Source organism: Fusarium venenatum (assembly GCF_020744135.1).
Source record: "Fusarium venenatum strain MPI-CAGE-CH-0201 chromosome Unknown EDB82scaffold_1, whole genome shotgun sequence".
Classification (NCBI taxonomy): Eukaryota; Fungi; Ascomycota; class Sordariomycetes; order Hypocreales; family Nectriaceae; genus Fusarium; species Fusarium venenatum.
The window spans coordinates 8642369-8661088 of record NW_027072129.1 but is presented as its reverse complement, the minus strand read 5'-3'; the positions used below and the strand labels follow the sequence as shown (position 1 = coordinate 8661088).

At 46.9% G+C, this 18720-nt stretch overlaps 6 protein-coding genes across 6 annotated transcripts; 2 read left to right on the top strand and 4 right to left on the bottom strand.

Moving 5' to 3' along the window:
- Nucleotides 1-1092: 1092 nt before the first annotated feature.
- EDB82DRAFT_521607 (uncharacterized protein) lies at nucleotides 1093-2073 on the bottom strand (the record flags this gene model as incomplete). Its single annotated transcript, XM_065609086.1, has 3 exons — nucleotides 1093-1596; nucleotides 1647-1939; nucleotides 2031-2073. 3 exons carry the CDS (start codon nucleotides 2071-2073, stop codon nucleotides 1093-1095), a joined length of 840 nt encoding a protein of 279 aa, XP_065465838.1.
- A 923-nt stretch (nucleotides 2074-2996) lies between these two features.
- On the bottom strand, nucleotides 2997-3959 carry EDB82DRAFT_90343 (peptidyl-prolyl cis-trans isomerase-like 3). Its single transcript, XM_025727044.2, has 2 exons — nucleotides 3818-3959; nucleotides 2997-3762 (listed from the first exon to the last, which is right to left on the bottom strand). The coding sequence occupies exons 1-2, from the start codon at nucleotides 3893-3895 to the stop codon at nucleotides 3337-3339; spliced, it is 504 nt and encodes a 167-aa protein (XP_025588392.1). The 5' UTR covers nucleotides 3896-3959; the 3' UTR covers nucleotides 2997-3336.
- A 144-nt stretch (nucleotides 3960-4103) lies between these two features.
- EDB82DRAFT_490752 (uncharacterized protein) lies at nucleotides 4104-7374 on the bottom strand. The gene has a single exon (XM_025727055.2). It carries the CDS (start codon nucleotides 6987-6989, stop codon nucleotides 4365-4367), a length of 2625 nt encoding a protein of 874 aa, XP_025588393.2. The 5' UTR covers nucleotides 6990-7374; the 3' UTR covers nucleotides 4104-4364.
- Nucleotides 7375-8751: 1377 nt separating this feature from the next.
- On the bottom strand, nucleotides 8752-10944 carry EDB82DRAFT_90332 (cation efflux protein). The gene is made up of 3 exons (XM_025727066.2): nucleotides 10674-10944; nucleotides 10521-10604; nucleotides 8752-10458 (listed from the first exon to the last, which is right to left on the bottom strand). The coding sequence occupies exons 1-3, from the start codon at nucleotides 10815-10817 to the stop codon at nucleotides 8965-8967; spliced, it is 1722 nt and encodes a 573-aa protein (XP_025588394.2). The 5' UTR covers nucleotides 10818-10944; the 3' UTR covers nucleotides 8752-8964.
- Nucleotides 10945-13403: 2459 nt separating this feature from the next.
- Nucleotides 13404-15995, top strand: EDB82DRAFT_490745 (uncharacterized protein). Its single transcript, XM_065608373.1, has 4 exons — nucleotides 13404-14122; nucleotides 14170-14641; nucleotides 14690-14784; nucleotides 14839-15995. Exons 1-4 carry the CDS (start codon nucleotides 13689-13691, stop codon nucleotides 15857-15859), a joined length of 2022 nt encoding a protein of 673 aa, XP_065465837.1. The 5' UTR covers nucleotides 13404-13688; the 3' UTR covers nucleotides 15860-15995.
- A 144-nt stretch (nucleotides 15996-16139) lies between these two features.
- Nucleotides 16140-17722, top strand: EDB82DRAFT_90293 (MEMO1 family). The gene is made up of 2 exons (XM_065610070.1): nucleotides 16140-16570; nucleotides 16629-17722. Exons 1-2 carry the CDS (start codon nucleotides 16419-16421, stop codon nucleotides 17446-17448), a joined length of 972 nt encoding a protein of 323 aa, XP_065465836.1. The 5' UTR covers nucleotides 16140-16418; the 3' UTR covers nucleotides 17449-17722.
- The last annotated feature ends 998 nt before the right edge of the window (nucleotides 17723-18720 follow it).

Here is an 18720-nt window from a genome sequence, read left to right as displayed (position 1 = left end):
AGACCGTTCCATGCCTCGCTCTGCAGGAACCGGTGCAACGGTGTAAGTCTACGAAAATGACGGTAAAGACACCGCTTCTAGACTCCTCTCTTAGAACTACTAGTTAATACCGCATAACTTATACAGGAAGTATAAACAAAGATCAGATGAATTGTCATTAGAGCACATATACACCGCATAGGTCAACTGTGAGGGAGTGCTCACCGCATTGACGAGGCGCGCATTGGTCCAGTTCTTGTTCATGTAGGGTAGCAATATTTGGCTCGGCCGAAAGTGAATAAAGGCTATGAAATTACAAATTTCTCCACCCGAGGAGAAACTGCATGGCTGGGACGGAAATTAAACATCCCACGACGCGAGACTGCAACGACAAACCATCTCACACCGTCTTTTCACATATTGTGCAGAATAAATGTAAATAACACCGACTATTGAATACCTACAACATAGAAGGGGGTGTGTAATGAACAAACGCCACAGTTAGCCACATTTGATGTATGTTGTGTGGCTGTCGAGTATAGGTCGAGTTATGCTGTGTCGCTTGAGACTCTTATTCGCTGGCTGTTTTATGCAAGGTTCACGATGAACAAATCTTTCGGGTGACTGAGTACCTGTGTAGGGTTTCCCAATAGAAGTTGTAACTATCGACATGCAATGAATCCGAGGATTTCCTTGATAAGTTGACCATTGATAGCGTTTTGTGAATTAGATAAAGTATTGCTGAATTGAGTGGAATGTTTAGCCGTCAGTCTCAACGCAACGCACAAGCAACAACACGTTTTAAATACACGGGGAAATCACCGTACAAGTAACCAAGTACTTAAACGTTTATCTAAAAACCGATTGGCCATGCTTACAGTCAAAACGTTATAGGCATTTGCTTGCACAAAATGAACAAGTGAGACAACTGGGAGCCAAGTTACAACACATCGTGATTGATCCTTGGATACCTAGTAGAGAGCTCACTATATACCATGTAAGAGGAGAACGAACAACTATCAGAGACAGACTCGGGATTCATGAGAGATCATAGATATTTATTTCAACCAGATATCCTTCTCGTATTGAGAAACTGGATTGTTCTATTTACACTTATTTCTTTGCTGGTTCGACGCGATCTCTAGCGGATGAGCATGTCTGAAGGCCCTGAGGCTCTTGAACGTCGATGTCAGGGTCACCCTCAGTGCCGCGTTGAGCCCAGACCTTGATTGCACGGCGAGCGCAATCAACAGTGATGGCGCTGTTGTGGGATCTGACGCGCTCCAGCTCGTAATGGTCGTAGTTGGCGGTAGCCCGGTCGTGGATTTCTTCTTGCTCAAGATCTGGTGTGAACGAGATGATATCATAGGCGACTCCAGCACCGTTACGGTCTTTCCAGGTGAAGTTAACCCTATCCGTTTTGTAGTTAATGGTAACACGACAGTAGAAAGGCTTTCCAGCGAGGCGTGCTGGATTCTGAGCCGGATTGGCTTTCCGGGCCTGTGCCTTACTGAGAGGAGCACTGACTTTAAATACTCCAACTTCGATGCTTGTTTCAAAGGCCGAGCGGTTGCGAAGGCTGGGTTCGCCAGGGACCGATGACTCTGAGAACCAGTACTTAAAGATTGCGTCAAGGTAGCAGTGAAAATAAAATCACAGATAGTAACACGAAGGTTGTGGTCTGTAGCCCGGGAAGATCGGCGAAGCCACTCGCCTAGTTTCTGCTTTCCCTCAGTAACAAGCTTGCAGTGAGCTCTGATTGGGATGCTTGGCTCACGGCCACGAGCTACGTCGGTGAAGGATGCGATGACGGCACGAGTGAGAGTTTGGCCTCCATCATGTCCACGACGGTCTTGAGGAGATCGAGAACGCTCATCGGTCAGGTCGATGATTTCACGAGTCTCGTAGTCCGGATGTTCGAGAAGCTCGAGAAAGTCCATCAGAGACATCAGGTTCAATTCTGAGCGTTTCAGAAACTTCGGTACGTCGACCGCGAGCTTTTAGAGCTTTAGCATACGTTGGCTGAATAGAATATGGGGGCGTGGACTTACCAGGTCGGACAGGCCGTCTGAGGTTCGTTGCAAATTCGTCCATCTTGGTCCAAATGATGGACAAAAACTAGAAGTTCGAAGATGTACTGTTGGTTTAAACGAAGAAAAGGTGCGTGGTGTGAAAGACAGAGGGAGAAATAAGAGGGCCTTACGCAGGACAATTCATGCCTGTTGAGCAAGTTTCGGCTGGCAGCTGTCGGTTTTTTCTTATTCTGGAATCATGAAATTTTGGCTTTGGTGGATAATGGAGTTTGATACAGAACAGCAACTGAGGAGGTAGATGCTAAACCAGACAAATCTGAGTTAAAGCCATGCCAACGACTTGAGGAGATTGGTAGAAGATGAGTCGATAAGTTAAGCGATGTGGTGTTGTAGTAATAATTGATTTCAATCGGAAAAGCGAGCGACGATGTAGTTGTAAAAACGGCAACTCGGGTGACAGCTGCGAGACTGGGGTAGTTTTATATTTCTCGACGACTCCTGAGGTCTTGTAGATCGGCCACCTGCCATTCGTAGTAAAAGACCTACAGCCCAGTATGCATGCAATAAGAGTCGGACGGCTTGGTAGACCAAGGTAATAGAACTCCATTTCTTCTTCGCTAGGGAAGAGGCCGTAAACGGAACCATTCATGTTGATATCGTCAGACCTGCGAGAACCCGTGCCTCTCTAAGACACATCTTGATGTAAGTCGGCGCGAAGGATACAAGTTGAACGAGTCTTGTGAGCGACGTGGTGATGCAGGAGAGAACATTTCCCCTCAGTCATAGATCCAGCGGAGCTGCATAGCAGCAATTATATATTGCTTAACAGTGATTACTAAAATGACTGCCCGCTTTGAACGACTCATTAAGCAGCTTCGCAGCATTTCCAAGTCTCTAGTGTGCTTGGACGCATTCCTAGTTTGGTGACCTCATATCTTGAGAGTGACGTTTCGCTTCAGAGCCAAGTCAGGACCTGATCAGGGTTGCGCGCCGGATGATGATATACTCTTTTGCATTTTTTTAATAGTCTCTCGTATAAAGCTGTACATGAGTCGATCTGGTCTTATGATGTGACGTTCGTGAACTCGACGTGGTTCAATAGCTTCTTTTGGTGGCTAGTGGGTAGCAGAAAAGTTGGCATCCTAAGTCTTAGGGTACAAAAATGAGTACTCTAGGAAGTGTTGCCTAAGTAGCATAAGGTGACATCTAATTCGTCTCTTATGCTCCTAGCGGTCAATTTTTCTGATACCTTGATAGGGGGTATCGCATGTAAAGTTATGGCGTCGAAGTATCTCCGCAAAGGCAGTGGAAGTATACGCAAGTCTCAACCGGCAAGCGGATTGGCGTGAATCGTGACGTTTTCGATACGAACTGGCTCTTTCGGTCTGTTCTTTCGATCAACTTCGACAGCCTCCATTTTGGCCAGCGTCGCTAGACCTTCATCTCCAATCACACGTCCAAACACAGTGTTGAGCCCGTCCAGATGCGGCGCCTTGTCGAACGTGATAAAAAACTGCGATCCGTTGGTCCCGGGTCCCTTGTTGGCCATTGAAAGCACACCTCGCGCGCCGTGTCGCAGTGCAGGTCGGATCTCGTCCTCGAATGCACCTCCCCAGATACTGCGTCCGCCCTTGGGATTCTCGGGAGGATTCGGTGTCGCGGGGGCGCCAGTCTGGGCCATAAACTTGGGAATGACGCGGTGGAATGGGGATTGGTCGTAGTAACCTGAGCCGCAAAGGGCGAGGAAGTTCTAGCATGTGTTAGTCCATGGTGCATGCAATTGCAAGATTGTCATTTTTACGAACCTCTGCGGTTTTGGGAACGCTTTCGCAGTATACCTCGACTTTTATGTCGCCGTGCGACGTGTGTAGTGTGACTGACATGGTTTTTGTATGTGGATGTGGTTATTCCGTCGAATGAAGTCGTATCGAGAAAGTTGGAGAGATGGTATGGTGTTGCTTCTCTGATTATATATGATTGGACAAGAATTATAGATGTTGATGACTAACACCTTTAACGACATGCTACTGGTATTACTGTTAGGCATGAGCATCACTTTATTTATGCAAGAAAGCTTAGATGAAATGTCTTGCCGGATAAAAGTAACTCGAGTGAAAATCAATATTTATGCTGTTTCTTTTGTACACTTCTGTTTACCAAACAAATCATCTGTAATATTGTTGCCATGATACAACACCCAATGTATGCAATCATATATCATCCGCTTTTTGATGCCATCGTTCCTTTTCTTTATCATAACTCTCGTTTCGTTTTCAAATTTTCGTCAATCTTCATAACACATGGTTCTTTTATTTACGCTCCGAGACAAAAAAAAAAAAAGAGTTTGATGAATCAAGCTTGCGGTGGAAGAACAAGTTCATCATGATCGTTGACCTCAATAGAGCCCGCCTCACCCTTGAACTGATACTCAACACGGAGAACCTTGTCCTGACCTGGTGCAGGGTCCCAGAAGCCTGGCAGACGGCTCTTGCGCACTCCTTGAGGGATCACTAGGGCAGGTCCGTTGACGTAAGAAGGTTCACTGATCAAAGCCGCAACGGCGACAGTTACATCGGCAACTTCGTCGCCTGGAACGAGTGAGCCGTCTTCACTAGGGACACCAAACCTCGCACTGAGAATCACGAGGCCTTTGAGGGTCATCTGACCCTTCTGGCGGACTTCAACAGGCTGTGTAAGAAGTGTAGTGATGTTGTCTGCTTCAAATCGGTGTCGGGCAATGGCGACTGGTTTGTCGGTAGAGGATATGTCTAAACGACTACGTCGGTGCGAACGCGCAGTCTGTTGACGGCGGTAGCTGAGGCCAAGTTGCACTGCAGCAAGGCCAGCAAATGGCAAGGCGCCAGCCCAGAAGAGGATGTCGGGTCCAAGTAGTGATCGCGGAGCGATGAGTAAGGGGACACTCAGACGTTGACCAAGACGAGACCAGTAGACGGAGAGGTGAAGGTTGTGTATGCTCATGCCAACCTCAATACCAATGCGTGCAAAACGACCAACAGGCCAGAGATTACGGACAGCCAAGTATTGATCTTGGAATCTGTTTGAGCAGAGTTCTGCCTCCAGACGTGCTGCTGCAGGCATGCCTGGATCTAACGACGTTGGTGGAGCCTGGAAAGGCAGAACCAGGTCCTTGCTATATCTTATAGCACCAGCTGCCGAGACAGGCGAGGCAGAAGCGGAAATAGCCCATGATCCATGCTGGCATGTGTTGATCTCGTAGTCGAGACCTCGAATCCCACCCTCGTCGCCAGGGGTATCCGAGGAACCTGGCGCTGGCAATCGGTCTGACTGTCCCGTTCGGAAACCTAGTTCTATGCTAGGAGTAGCTCCAGGCGCTTCAGCATTGAAGAAATCCGGGCTTATCGTAGAGTGCTCGGAAAAGAATCGAGAGTACTGTTCGGCACCAAAGGCCCAGTCACCACTATCTGCGCGGAGGAAGCCAGTACCGTGGCGCAGATTCTGATAAAGGCCGAGAGCAACACGGGGCTGAAACTCAGTAGAATCTCGCGAAGATTGTATGCTAGCTTCAGCAATGGTAGGCTCAGTAAATTTGGGCAGTAGAAAGTGGTGATAGAGACGACTTCTAGCGGTAAGTTCAGGCAAAACATCCGCCTCGAGCTCAACAGCTGTCTTTATCCATCTAAACTTCTCTGGCGATGGCGAGAGCTTGCGGTTGAGGAACTCTTGTCTGTATTGAAGAGTGGCCAATGGTGCAAATTTGTTCTCGACAAGCTGCAGAAGTCTATGCCTCGAAATTGTCAGGGGTAGAAGAGGCTGGTACCGATCGTACAAGAGTGATGTTGGCACTGATGAGAGATCCTTCGAGATGCCATAAGTAGACCCAGTAATGGTCACCGTGGGTGTAGCTACTTGAACACCAGGCTGCGATAGACTCTCTGTTGTCTTCTTCTCGTTCTTTAAAGCAAGGCTCTCTATTCGTGCAATTTGAGGCTGAACTAACTTCTGCACTCCTGGAAGCTCGATTGTGACGGAATGGCTGAGAGCAAAGTCCAGGATCTGGAGTTTTGGTCTGCCACTGGTCGACTCAGATGCATCCAGTCGAACACCCAAATCAGAGTTGGTGCTGATACTGTTTTGTATGCGGTCCCGAACAGCTTCTTGGAACGCGATTTCGTATTCAGACTCGACGGCTTCCGTTCCTTTAGCTTGCACGAACTGGTCTACGTCGTATTGCGCTCGGCGCACTGGATCGATGAGTGTCTCAAAAGCATCTTGGACCTGGAGGAATTGCTGGCGAGCAACTGGACGCAGATGTGCAGGATAACTCTCGGGGTAAAAGAGAACAAAAAGACGGTAGTATGCGTTTCGGATCTGCTGTTGCGAAAGATCTTGTGCGCCTTGTGGGAGGCAGAAGAGGTCGTAAAAGTTGGAATCCGAAACCTGCAGACTGGGTGGTGCATTGCTAATTTCATGTAATGTATCGTCATTTCCTTCTGTCGAGCTTAGGGCAGCCTTTTCGTCGTCTTCTGAGTCTTCGTCATCGGAGTCGTCATCATCAGAGTCTTCCTCGTCCTCGTCCTCATCTTTGTCTTCGGTCTTGTCTTCGTCCTCCTCATCTTCATCGTCGTCCTCTTCGTCGTCTTCATTGATCCCTTGGTCATAGATGGAGCTCGCATCATCGTCCCAGAGGTTAAAGTCTTGGCGAGTAGCAGCGAACTGCTCATTGAGAGAAAAGCGAGACGAAGCAGCTCTTAGAGATCGAGAAGAATTGGCGGCTGATGGATACGAATAAGGACTATTGGTAGGATAAGAAGTTGGAGCAGCTGCGGGATGGGAAGTTGGACCGGTCGAGGGGTGACGATGACGAGGTTCTTCGTAGTTGGCTGATGAGCGAGCTGAAGAGCGTACAGACGAGTTCCTCGAGCTGCGGTGGGGTCGAGCGCGGGGTACTCGAAGGCTGTCGCGATCACGGTCACGACGACTACGTCTGTCGGTCATGATGATTGATTGATGGTGTTGCAAGACGAATGACTTTCCATTGGGGTACCAGAAAGGTAGTATATGGAAGAGAAAGAGGCACAAACACAAGACGAAACAAACAAAAACACCTGCAAAGAGTTGTCACCGCCTCGGACTGGCGGCAAAGTGGAAGGCTCGCCAATCACGATGATATGAAAGCGGATGGATCATCCAAAGGCCTCTCGCACGATCAAAAGGTGGGTTGATCCATTTGGGAGAATTTCGGGGCTGCCCAAACTCCACTAGAGGTACAGTAGCTTATAGCACTTGCAGTGATGCATCAAGTTGCAGGGTCATGATCAAGAGGGCAGGAAGATACATCCATGCTTGGTGGTACATTATTGAGGGTGCAATTGGTTTTCTCTCAGGGTATGCATCACCGAGTTTCACTATATGAGACATGATCTGGTTATCGAGAAGCGATTCGTTAATCTCGAATCCCACGTTTTGCTATAGCTTTTACATCGTCGCCCGTTGTTGCCGTACATCGTCAAACAGCTCCAGATCCACTACATTACCCCATATTTGCAGGGGAGAAACTCACTAAAACATGCTGAACATGTGGCAGCATGAGACGTGGCCATTGTTAGTGGGGTAACTTAGACCTTAATCGATGTTTCCATTAGACCACCCTCAGGATATTACAAAAATTGACCGCTGGGAGCATAAGAGATAAAATAAGTAGGTTACTTTATGCTCCTTAGACTATAGTTCTTAGACTACTTATTCTTTATATCCTAAGACTTCGGAGGCTATTTTTTCTGCTACCCACTAGGCCGCCTAGCCACCAGCATCCATAAATTTCTTGTAAACTCGTCAAGGAGCAATGGACGAAGCATTGGGTCAATCTAAAATAAGGGTCAATCGAATAGTATGACCTTGTTCTACGAGATGTGACCGAGGATACTAGAATTGAGGACGAGAAGCCAGCAATAATAAAAACAAAAACAAAAACCAATGTTGATATCTTGAGCCGGGAGGATGACTTCAAGCCATCTCCACCAAGAAAACATGTGGTGGTTAATCCTCACATCTGCCACGCGGCACTCACAAGTCTTCTTCCACAGCATTCGACCTAATCTCAGGCCTTTGGACTTGATCATGCACTAAGTAGAATATGCAAACCATCATCGGCACTGCTCGTCATGTATGTTATGCATTTCCAAGCTAAGCAAGGATCTGGTTTTCCCCAGTGTTGATGGTCACTGCTTATACCTTAAATGGTTATGATATCAACAAGGGGTGTCAACGATAATTCTAAACGAAATAGACATCCACAATAGCATACTATCATAAGGATGTCCTAGATCCATAGTCAGATAGTATGAATGCTATTCAGGACTTTCTTGACATGTGCCGAGCTATGGTATGCAAAAAGGGTCCTGTATCGTCAATCTATCTATGTAGACTTGCTGCGATACAGTCGGTACACAAGGGCTTGTGAACCATGCTATGTAGTTTCGTCTTTGTTCTACAAGAACGGACTGTTTCTTCCTTTGGCAAGCACATAACATCGAACACTGTCTCATATATTCCTCGATGGTATGACGTTACACAACACCGATTGTACTCTTGAAACACACCACAACATCACTCACAAGGAACTAAATCACATCCAACATCACAAAAGCAAATGCAGTAATACAAAGAGATTCAATGCTCATCAACCACTATCTATCATACATCAAAATGAAGTACCACGCTTCTCTAACTTGCACACAACGTCTCGTGCAAAGCACTGCCTAACAAATAGTTCCATGCCTAGCTGAGGGAACCCAACACGATAGAACGCCGAACCCTTTTTTGTGTTTGGTGACATAAAAGAAAGAAAATTATTTGGTATGTGGAATGTAATGGCGAAAAAATTAGAGCCAGTACATCCACAACGCTAGGCTTTGAATACCCGAGAGCAAAAGTTTGAGAGACAAATTTTCAGGAACACAACCGGAGCGACTTAGTGCTGGTGGCTGTGGTTATGGTCATGACTGTGGTCGTGACTGTGTTCGTGCGCATGAGGACTGGAAGGGCTGTGCGACGATTCACTGGCTCGTCTTGTAGACGAAGCCTTGGATGAAGAGTCGGCTGGACAACAGCCCTGCGCCTGGCAGTCGTCGATACACTCAAGGAGGCAACTATCCCCCTTGTTTGAATCAACCACGCCATCGAGGGTAAGAGCAGCAGCGTCGGAATCGTGAGCGTGCTTCGAATCGAAGCAAAACTCGGGTTGTATAGTAGCACTGTGAATGCCGAAACCGTGGAGGCACTTGCGAGCGCGACGAGCCAACTCCATGTACTTCTCACCGCTGTGGGAGTCAATGGGGAAAGAAACCTGGAGGTGCATGCTGGCGACGAGCTTGGTGTCTGAGAGCTGCCATACGTGGATGTGGTGGCAAGTGATGACACCAGGAAGAGCCTCAATGTCCTGTCGAATCTCAGGGACGCTAATATGCTCGGGGGTAGCCTGCAGAAGAACGCGCGCAGTACCTCTTGTAAGAGGAATACATGTCTTGAGGATAATAGCAGTGATAAACAGGGAGACAGCAGGATCGGCGTAGACCTTGCCAGGCCAGTCGGTAAGCCAGATGATAAGAGCAGTGACCATGACACCAATGTTACCAAGCATATCGCCAATGACGTGGAGAATCATAGCGTTCATACCCATATCAGCGTGGTTGTGGCCATGGCTATCCTTCTTCTTGGCATCCTTGGGGAGAGTGTGGTGGTGACCTTGGTGAACGCTCGAGTCTCGTCGAGGCCGTCGGGAATGGGAGTGAGAGTGCGATCCATTCTTGCTGTGACCGAGAGATGAGCCGTTCTTGGCAACACCCTTGAGAAGAGGTGACTCCTCGTTCGCCTCATCCTCTTCCAAGATCAGGGAGTTCTCAGCATCAGTTTCGCTCTCGCTGGTGGCTCCATTGGCCTCTCCTCGGGTAGCTTCGATGATGCTCTGTCGGAAACTTGCGGGGTGAATGCTCAAGTCGTCGAGACTAGCGAAACGAGAATGTCCACTCCTACTGGATCGATGATAGTCGCGGCCTCGGGAATGTCGGTTTGTCTCGTTCGATTTACCGTTGGACTTTCGGGATGCGTTTGCGCGTTGCATAACAGCCTCGGGGAGAACCTCAGCGGCGCGGCCGCTTTCGTCAGCAAGAGCGCCGTGGTAGCCGGCGTTGCCCTCCTCCGCATCGTGGACGTAGGAATGTCCGTGATCATGATCATGGTCGTGGTTATGCTCGCCCGGTCCGTGGGAGTGACCGTGGCCACCGAGGACGAAGAAGCCGACAAAGTTGGATAGTAGACCGGTAGTACCAACGATGAGCATGAGCTTGGGGTTGTCGATCTCCGGGGGTTCGATGAATCGGGTGAGGGCTTCGAGGACGATGGAAACGCAAAGAGCGATAAGGAAGACGGCGTTGAAGAAGGCACCTAGAATCTCGGCGCGAACCCACTGGAAGACAGTTAGCCATGCGATTCGACATTTGAAGTTGTTGCGACAGGACTTAAACGTACGCCAAAGGTGAACTCGTCAGTAGATGTCTTTTGCGCGGCAGACACAGCCCAGAGACCGATGACCAAGGAGATAATGTCATTGAGCTATGCAGAGTTAGTTTTCGTCTGTTGATTGGTTCGCGCGTAGTGCGACGAGGAAGTCAATTGACGTACCATGTGAAAGGCATCGGCCATAAGAGCAAGAGAGTGGGCAAGGAAACCAGAGACGATCTCGACGAGGAAAAAGACAGTGTCGATAGCGATCATGACCTTGATCCTGGTGCTTTTGGACCAGGCCATCTTTTGAAGAATACCCATGATGAAATAGACGGCCCAGAAACAGAACAAAAAATGAAGAAGAAAAGTGGTTGTGTTGATGAAGATGGAAAAGAAAAAAAAGCTGGAGGGGAATTGCGATTATGGGTTGATCTGGGCCTGGCTGGGTTATCCTTATTCTAGGTATCTGCGGGCCCCCTCAAGGAGAGAGATAGACAAAGAGTGAGAAGATTTCGGGTCACCCAGTCTAGTTAGCACATGTACCGTAGTTTTTAGGTACTATAGGTAGGTCACTACTATGATGGAATGCGACTGTGGAGGCTGATCCCTGGAGTAAGGGAGAAGTTAAGGCAAGGGTTGGTTACGCAGTGGTTAGAGGGTATAACTCCGAGTGACACAGACGATGAGAGAATAAACAAAGGGGAACAGAAAAATGACGGGGGTTTGGTATAGTAATAGAAGAAGAGAGGAAAGAGATTGAATTGAATTGAAAATTTATGCCAAAGCGCTGATTAATTTATTTGAACAGTTCGTCAAGTAGTGGCAAAGTTTACTCAGCGTTGATCAACGATACATGAAATCCGATGCAAGCAATTAACACTTACTTAGCACCTACAGAACCAAAGAAGTACTGTACCTACAGACGGGGACACATTTCTTAGTTGCAGCTAGGTAAGACATCATCAGTCTAGTTCGAGTTGGGGCAGCCGCAGTAGCCGTAGCTGGGAGCTATCGAACCTACAGCACTCCTAGCTCGGTACAGATACAGTCGCTCGTTTATAAAAAGAAGCTTTGGATTATTGTTACGGAAAACTCCATCTTTGAAACTTCACAAAACTCCACTAGAGGTAGAAGTGAAGTGGTTCGATAACAATGTCACTGTAGCAATTACTGGATATGTTACGTGTGTTACGAAACAAGGGACAACAAGCATTGATCATCGTTTCGGTTCGGGGATATTTTAAGCAGAGTTCGCGAGGCAGAGAATCCGTTCTGCCGGTTCGGCATTTGATCCTCTCTTAGCCATCGGTTCATCACCCACCATTTGAGTCTAGACACCGATCTTGGGAATAGTTACATCCCAATATATGGCTCTGTTCATTTATACAAGATAAGGCATTAAGACTTTATTTATGGTAGTCGGTAATATTAGACTAATTCTCTTGCAGCATAGCTTCGTATCAAATGTCTTGACTACCAATTGAGATGTCAACTTAACAATACCGACAACTCTCAAAGTGTCTATCAATTCCCATCCTTTTCGTAAAAACAACCCGAAAATTTCAGGATTCCCCATCCGAGCGTCGCTTCTCGGTGAAATCCATCACTTCGTGGGGCTTCTCTTCGGGCCATTCTTACTGTAATTTAATAAACTAGACCTTGGTTGGTACTACTGCGGGGAGAAAACAAGTCAGGAGAAAATCTCATGGTTGGTTGAGATAACAATCCTGACTCGATCATATCTGACAGTTTTACTTTTGCCGTTGTCTTTAAGCCAGCCAGCCTCAATCTTTCAGCTCTGTAGCCGAGTCTGACCACATGCCAATTATTGAAAGGGGAGCGTTCCTAGTGGTTGTTTACAAAGCCACAATATTGGCACTATCATTATTGTCTGTATGCAAGGGCTTTTTACGCGCTGATCACGCAAAGCAGGTTGTTTCAAGTTCAGGGTAAAGGAACTGTTTGATCAAGGAACCTAAAGTGATGATCCTAGCCTGATACTAGTAGAGGTGACAAGTCGTCGCAAAGGCCTTTATCAATACGTCTTGGAAAGATACACGTATCAGGACAAAAGTAACAGACAGCCTCTTCATTCAATGTTGACTGCCACACCATTGTGCGCAAGGGACGGGAAGTGAACGTCATTGTATACCTGCCACTATAAGGCTCTTTTGATTGTGATCTAATTCTATGTCGTTCGGGAGCTTGCATAAGAGGGAAACTTGGTTACGATCACAGCTCCCATACAAACCAACAAACAAAAGTCCCATGCTAACAACCGCAGATGCTTTCTTGAAGCAATCCTTCATCATGGCCATAGTCCTGAAAGGGGCTCAAATTGTTACTAAATATAGAGACGTCAGCAATACTGACTGATCCAAGACATCTCAACTGTTTGTATGACGATAATGATTTCCATATTATTGTGAGAATCTTAACTACAGCTCTAGGGTAGGAAATGTTAAGTATGGATGTTTCTAGGTAGCAGTTGCTTGTTAGTGGAGTAATTCAGTTAATCTTTAGCGCCCTGGCAGCGGCCCGTACCCGCCCACTACCCGCTCCCTACCTTCCTTGCCTGCATCTACAAGCGCGTCTCAAAGATGTTAATGACATCTATCAAACATCCTCGAATGAGAAATTTCGATCAAAGAAGACTCTTTATTCAGTTGAATGTATTGGAGGCCTTGTTTGAAGATTGTACTTCCATCAATCCATATGTCATATGATCCAACGCATTGAGACACAGCATCTGCTGCGGCTTGCCGCCCCTGGTTACTTTGCCGCCCATCTTTATGCGGTCACCACCCTCTAGGCGCCCTACTAGGTAGCAGAAAAAGTGGCCTCCTGAGTCTTAGGGTATAAAAATAGATAGTCTAAGAACTGTAGCCTAAGGAGCATAAAGTGACCTACTAATTTCGTCCCTTATGCTCCCAGCGGTCAAATTTTCTGATACCCTGAGGGCGCCATGTCCATCCCTGGTAGTTACATGACTAGACTGGGTCGTACTGGTTGGTCTAAGTCTTCTTATTTGCAACAGTCACTGCATGTCCCACTCAACACGAAACTTGTTGGTTGTCGACTTCATGATGGAGGCGGTGGCTCATCTCGTAGAGACTCTTAATCTCATGTCTGCCCTTGAATTGTTATGTGCCAACAACAGCGTCGACAGTACTTTCTGCTAGTATCGTGAACATGGAAACTGCCGCCAGTGCCATCGCTTTTGCCGATGCCGCCTTCAAGATTACGAAGCTCATCATCGAAATCAACCAACTATGGGGTGAAGCCAAGGCCCTCCCAGAAGATCTCCAAGATATGGTAGATGAGCTGGATGGCCTCGCTCTTGACTTTGAAGAGCTCAAAGAGCAGCTTGACCACGACCAAGCATTTCATCCCAGGCTCAGCAAATCCTCTATAAACCGCAGCTACATTGCCGCGAGGAAGGCCCAGAACAATTTGTATGCCCTTGTTGGAGAAATGCAAAGCGAGATGAACTCGAAGAGGGAAGGGTTCCAACGTACGATTAGTGGCTTCAAGTTTCTCTTGAAGAAAGGTAAACTTGAGAAGTGTCAGAAGAAGCTTGAGCACACTATTGACTTACTTCATAATGCTATAAGTATCCGTCATATGTAAGTCTTGCTCTTCCAAACACTCAAGAACGAACTAACAGTGTAAGGTCGATGATAAGAAATAACACAGAGATAATCACGAGTCGAGTAAGAAACGACGTCAAGCAACAGCTCACCGATCTTCAGCCGGAACTGGTTTCCATGATCCAGACGATGATGCGAAACGAACAAAAATTCATCAACAGCCACAATAACACCCAACAGCCGCATAGAGTATTGGAGTTGGATAAGAAGACTGAAGAAAAGAGGCAACCATGGTTAACTTATACAAATGGACCGAAGTGCTGGCGAGCGCGACTTCGGTTGCCGAGTTGGATGTCGCAAGCTGTTTATGACATTCAATTTAACACGGCATTTTATAGCTGGAGCTTCGCTTGTCAATCTTATAACATCATTTCCCCCGAATCGGATATAGTTCAGACCATCCGGAGGGGAGATAAGAACGGTGTCTTGAAGCTTTTTGATACACACATGGCATCACCATTTGACAAAGACCATCGAGGTTATTCTCTTCTTTACGTTAGTAGATGGCACTGGGTTTGATTTCTTTCTCTAACGTTATTGAAGTTCGCGGCGCAAAACAAACAATTCGAAATATGTCAAATCCTTTTGAAACTTGGACTCAAAGGATCTCTTACTGAGGTAGTGGGCGAAGGACGAGAGCAAGTCAATACTCAACACTTACCCAAGGATTAAAGAACTGACTGTGAGAATAGGAGTCCATTGAAGCCACTTGTATACCAGCCAAACCGAAAATCTGCCGAAGTCGAATGGAATCGCATAGTTGAACTGTTCCAAGCGTATCTTCAAGATGTCGACGAGGTACCGATCGTCCGACTCTTTGACTTCATTCACGAGTGGACATACATGGATGATTTCGTGTTTGTATTCATGGACAGGTTTATGCCAAAATATTACCATTGGCCTCTGCGAGATCGACTGGAAGCCGTTCGTCTCGGATCTTTCCATGTCTTGACGGATAACAGTTTCCCACGCCTTTTGTCCAAAGACTCGGTCATCACAAGCTCGGATGTTTCTCAATCTAGTTACGAGAAACTCTCACTCCTTCATTCAGCAGCAATAGCTCTGGGAATACGGTTCGCAGACGAAACTCTTCCTTACAAAAGAAGAGATTTCCAGTGGAAGGCTTACACTGAATCGTGGAAGGATCTTGTCACCGAAATTGCGTCCGTGGCAGCACCTGATGACCTTCACAGTGTCGAACTTGTGAGCCCTTGGGACGTTCACCATGTCCCACACTGGAAAGGAACACCACTCATGTCGGTTATTGGAGGGGTACTATGCTATATTTCACCTGATGTATCTTTCGTCCATTGGGACAAAGCCTTTCAGGATACTTTACATGAGTGGCTAGAGGGACTGCAGATAGCAGGAGTAGACCTGTCAGAGTACGGAGAGCAAGAGCGCGAGATGTTACACGGAGGACTCAAGGGCGCTTTTGACACGGATGCTATAGATGCTTCTTGCACCATGATCAGGGAGACGCTGGCGAAGGCAGCATACGGCACTAAGGTAAGTCAGAAGGCAGATGAGGGATGGAATGTCAACCACTGGGTTCCCATACGGATCCTGGATATCGCGACAGGGCCAGAGATAAAAGACTGGCGAATCATTTGGGCACCTGAGTTCGAGTATATGGCGCGCCAATTCTGGGAGTTGTTTGAGATTAGGGATATAAAGAGCGTCATGCCTGGATCATGGAGTGAGAGTTACTAATTTAGACTTGGGAGGAGTAAACATGTGCTTATAACCGCCGCTTATTGTAATCTGTTGGTTCGTTAATACTCATTTGAGAAAGATATAATGCTTGGCAAATATGTACAGATTGCTGAAGAATAATTTCATCCATGTCTTGTTGTTTTGCTTGCTGCAAGTAACCTACCGGGTAGCAGAAAAAATAGCCTTCTCAGTCTTAGGGTATAAAAATAAGTAGTCTAAGAACTGTAGCCTAAGAAGCATAAAGTGTCTTACTATTTTCGTCTCTTATACTTCCAGCGGTCAATTTTTCTGATACCCTGAGGGTAATCTAACCTTAATGCTGTGTCGGCAATCTAAATGCCAAAGGCCAATCATGACTTTCTGTAAGGCGGGGAACACGGGAGTCTCACATGGACCTAGGAGGGGCTTCTTGAGAACTACGTAAGTCGTCATGCCATTTATAACTAACTACAGGTGCTCTCCTCTCGAAGACTGAAGCTTTACTTTCATAACAAACTCATCTTTCCAAAACATCTAAACCTGCGCTTTTCACCCTATCTCCTTGTTTAGAACCAAAATGGCCACACGTCCAGCAGAGAAGGCCGGCTTCTGGTATAAATCCGGAGCACCCGTGTTGAAGAGTGAGCTTCAGCAGTATCTGGCAGCAGTTCCTGATAGTATTAATGAAGCCCCTCTGCCCGTTCCCGGTGCACGTGTGGTGATTGCACCGTAAGTTTACTTTCAAAGGAGATCTGATTTGGGATGAATTAACAACACTGTGATTTAGCCATGCTGGATACGATTACTCTGGTCCCTGTGCAGCATGGGCATACAAGACTCTGGATCTGAGCCGCGCCAAGCGCGTATTCGTCCTGGGCCCATCTCATACTTATTACCTTGAAGGATGCGCAGCTACCACTTTTAGAAAATACGCAACTCCTTTTGGTGATCTTGAGATCGATGTGGATCTGGCCAAAGAACTTGAGGAAGCAATCATGATGGAGCAAATGCCCCGACGGGGAGAGATTAACGAACACTCTCTGGAAATGCATATGCCATACCTGTACCTCCGCTGCGAGGAAACGTTTGGGACACCAGACAAGTTTCCCAAGATTGTGCCCGTGCTTGTCGGAAGCAACACTGGAAAAGAGGAGAAGGTCATAGGACGAGCCCTGCTGCCATATGTCAGGGACCCTGAGAACGCCTTTATTATCAGTTCCGACTTTTGCCATTGGGGCGATAACTTCGGCTACCTCCCTTACTCTGCAACCAATAGTCCTTCTGATTTGAAGCAGCTAAAGAAGGAAAGCCCCAAGCCCAACGGCCCCCCAATCCATGAAACGATCAAAGCCATTGATCAAGCGGCCATGGATGCCGTTGAGAGTGGCGATCATGATGCATTCACTAGCACTCTCAAGCAGACACGGAACACGGTGTGTGGACGACATCCCATCGGTGTTACAATGGCAGCACTGGAGTTGCTCCGAAAGGAACCCGATTTCGAAAACAAAGGACAATTCAGTATCATCAAGTACGATCGGAGCAACTTGGTTGAGTATCCTGATGACATGAGTGTGAGCTACGTGTCTGCTTATGCTGTACTTTGAGGGATGTTTGGCAGGACTGAATATTGTAATTGCTAGGCTGGGGAGGGCGGAAAGCTTGTCGGAATTGAACGATTATTTGGAGTTTGGCTGGGATAGAAGCAATATCAAGTTATGAGGTGAAGAGGAGTTATCACGGTTACAGTATTTGCCTACCTCAGTTCAAGTCGCTAGGCAATACGAGAAACCCATATTATTACCCGTTGAGCTAGTATTTTCGGAACCAACCTAGACAGAGTCCGTTGGAAACAAAGTTGGTGGAGTGTCAGCTTGTGATGTGTTGTAAGTTTCTGCGGCTGAGATGTAAGACGGCTGAACGGCTTTGAGGTGTGAAGCTTATGTATGTATGTACGGATCTCCGCACGTAAGACGAATGGTGGAGTAAACCAAAGATCCTTGGTGAGAGAAGATTACGAGAGTCATTGGCCGTTCGTGTTAATGAATTATTAGTGGCAACGATACTATGCTATGCTATAGATTTGGCTGATAATGGCTCGAGTTGCTCATTACCTTTTAGCTACCATCAGAATAGCGGTATAGATTCACATGGATGATCGTCTGTATCCAAATTGAGGAAACTGGATTCTCATCTCATCTCCTTCGGGAAATACCACAAATAGCTCGCGATCAAATGATTGGCTTCCCTTGGCAATGTCGCTACGAGCTACTCTTGACCCACGCGGCGAAGCTTAACTTGGGGTTATTCGAGACCCCCCTTGTCTTTGAAATGGGTGGACGCCATTTTGCTGAGCTGAGGCTCACTCGTACAAGGCGAGCTGTTAGCCTTTAGAGAGGTACTTTGGTGCAATTCATCAATTAGTGAACCATAGTTTAATCATGTTGGCGATATCGTCGGATAGGGCCGAAATCTGCGGATCATTGGACTTAAAACACCAGACTTGTTACAGATTTTGCAGTTCAGACTCTTGACGATCCAAGGATGAATGGAAAACAGCCGCTCAAAGGTGAAACAGTGGGGAAGGCATCACCAATAATGAGAGACATGGGAGAAGGACTGTGGTTATTTAGGGATCAACCCCTTGTCTGAGGGAGGTGAATAGAATAAGCCAAACATAGTGGATGCTACTATACTGGTGGTATTGTCTTGAATAATTTTGTCTTATCATCACACTCTAAACCGCATCCATGTTAAGCTCATTTATAGCCCCGGTTACTACTGCAGGCCTCTCTCCTTCTCAATCCAAATGAATGTGTCTGTGTCGCATGATTGTCCAGACTCTTCAAGTGTTTCTGGCTGTTGCATCTCTGGTTTTG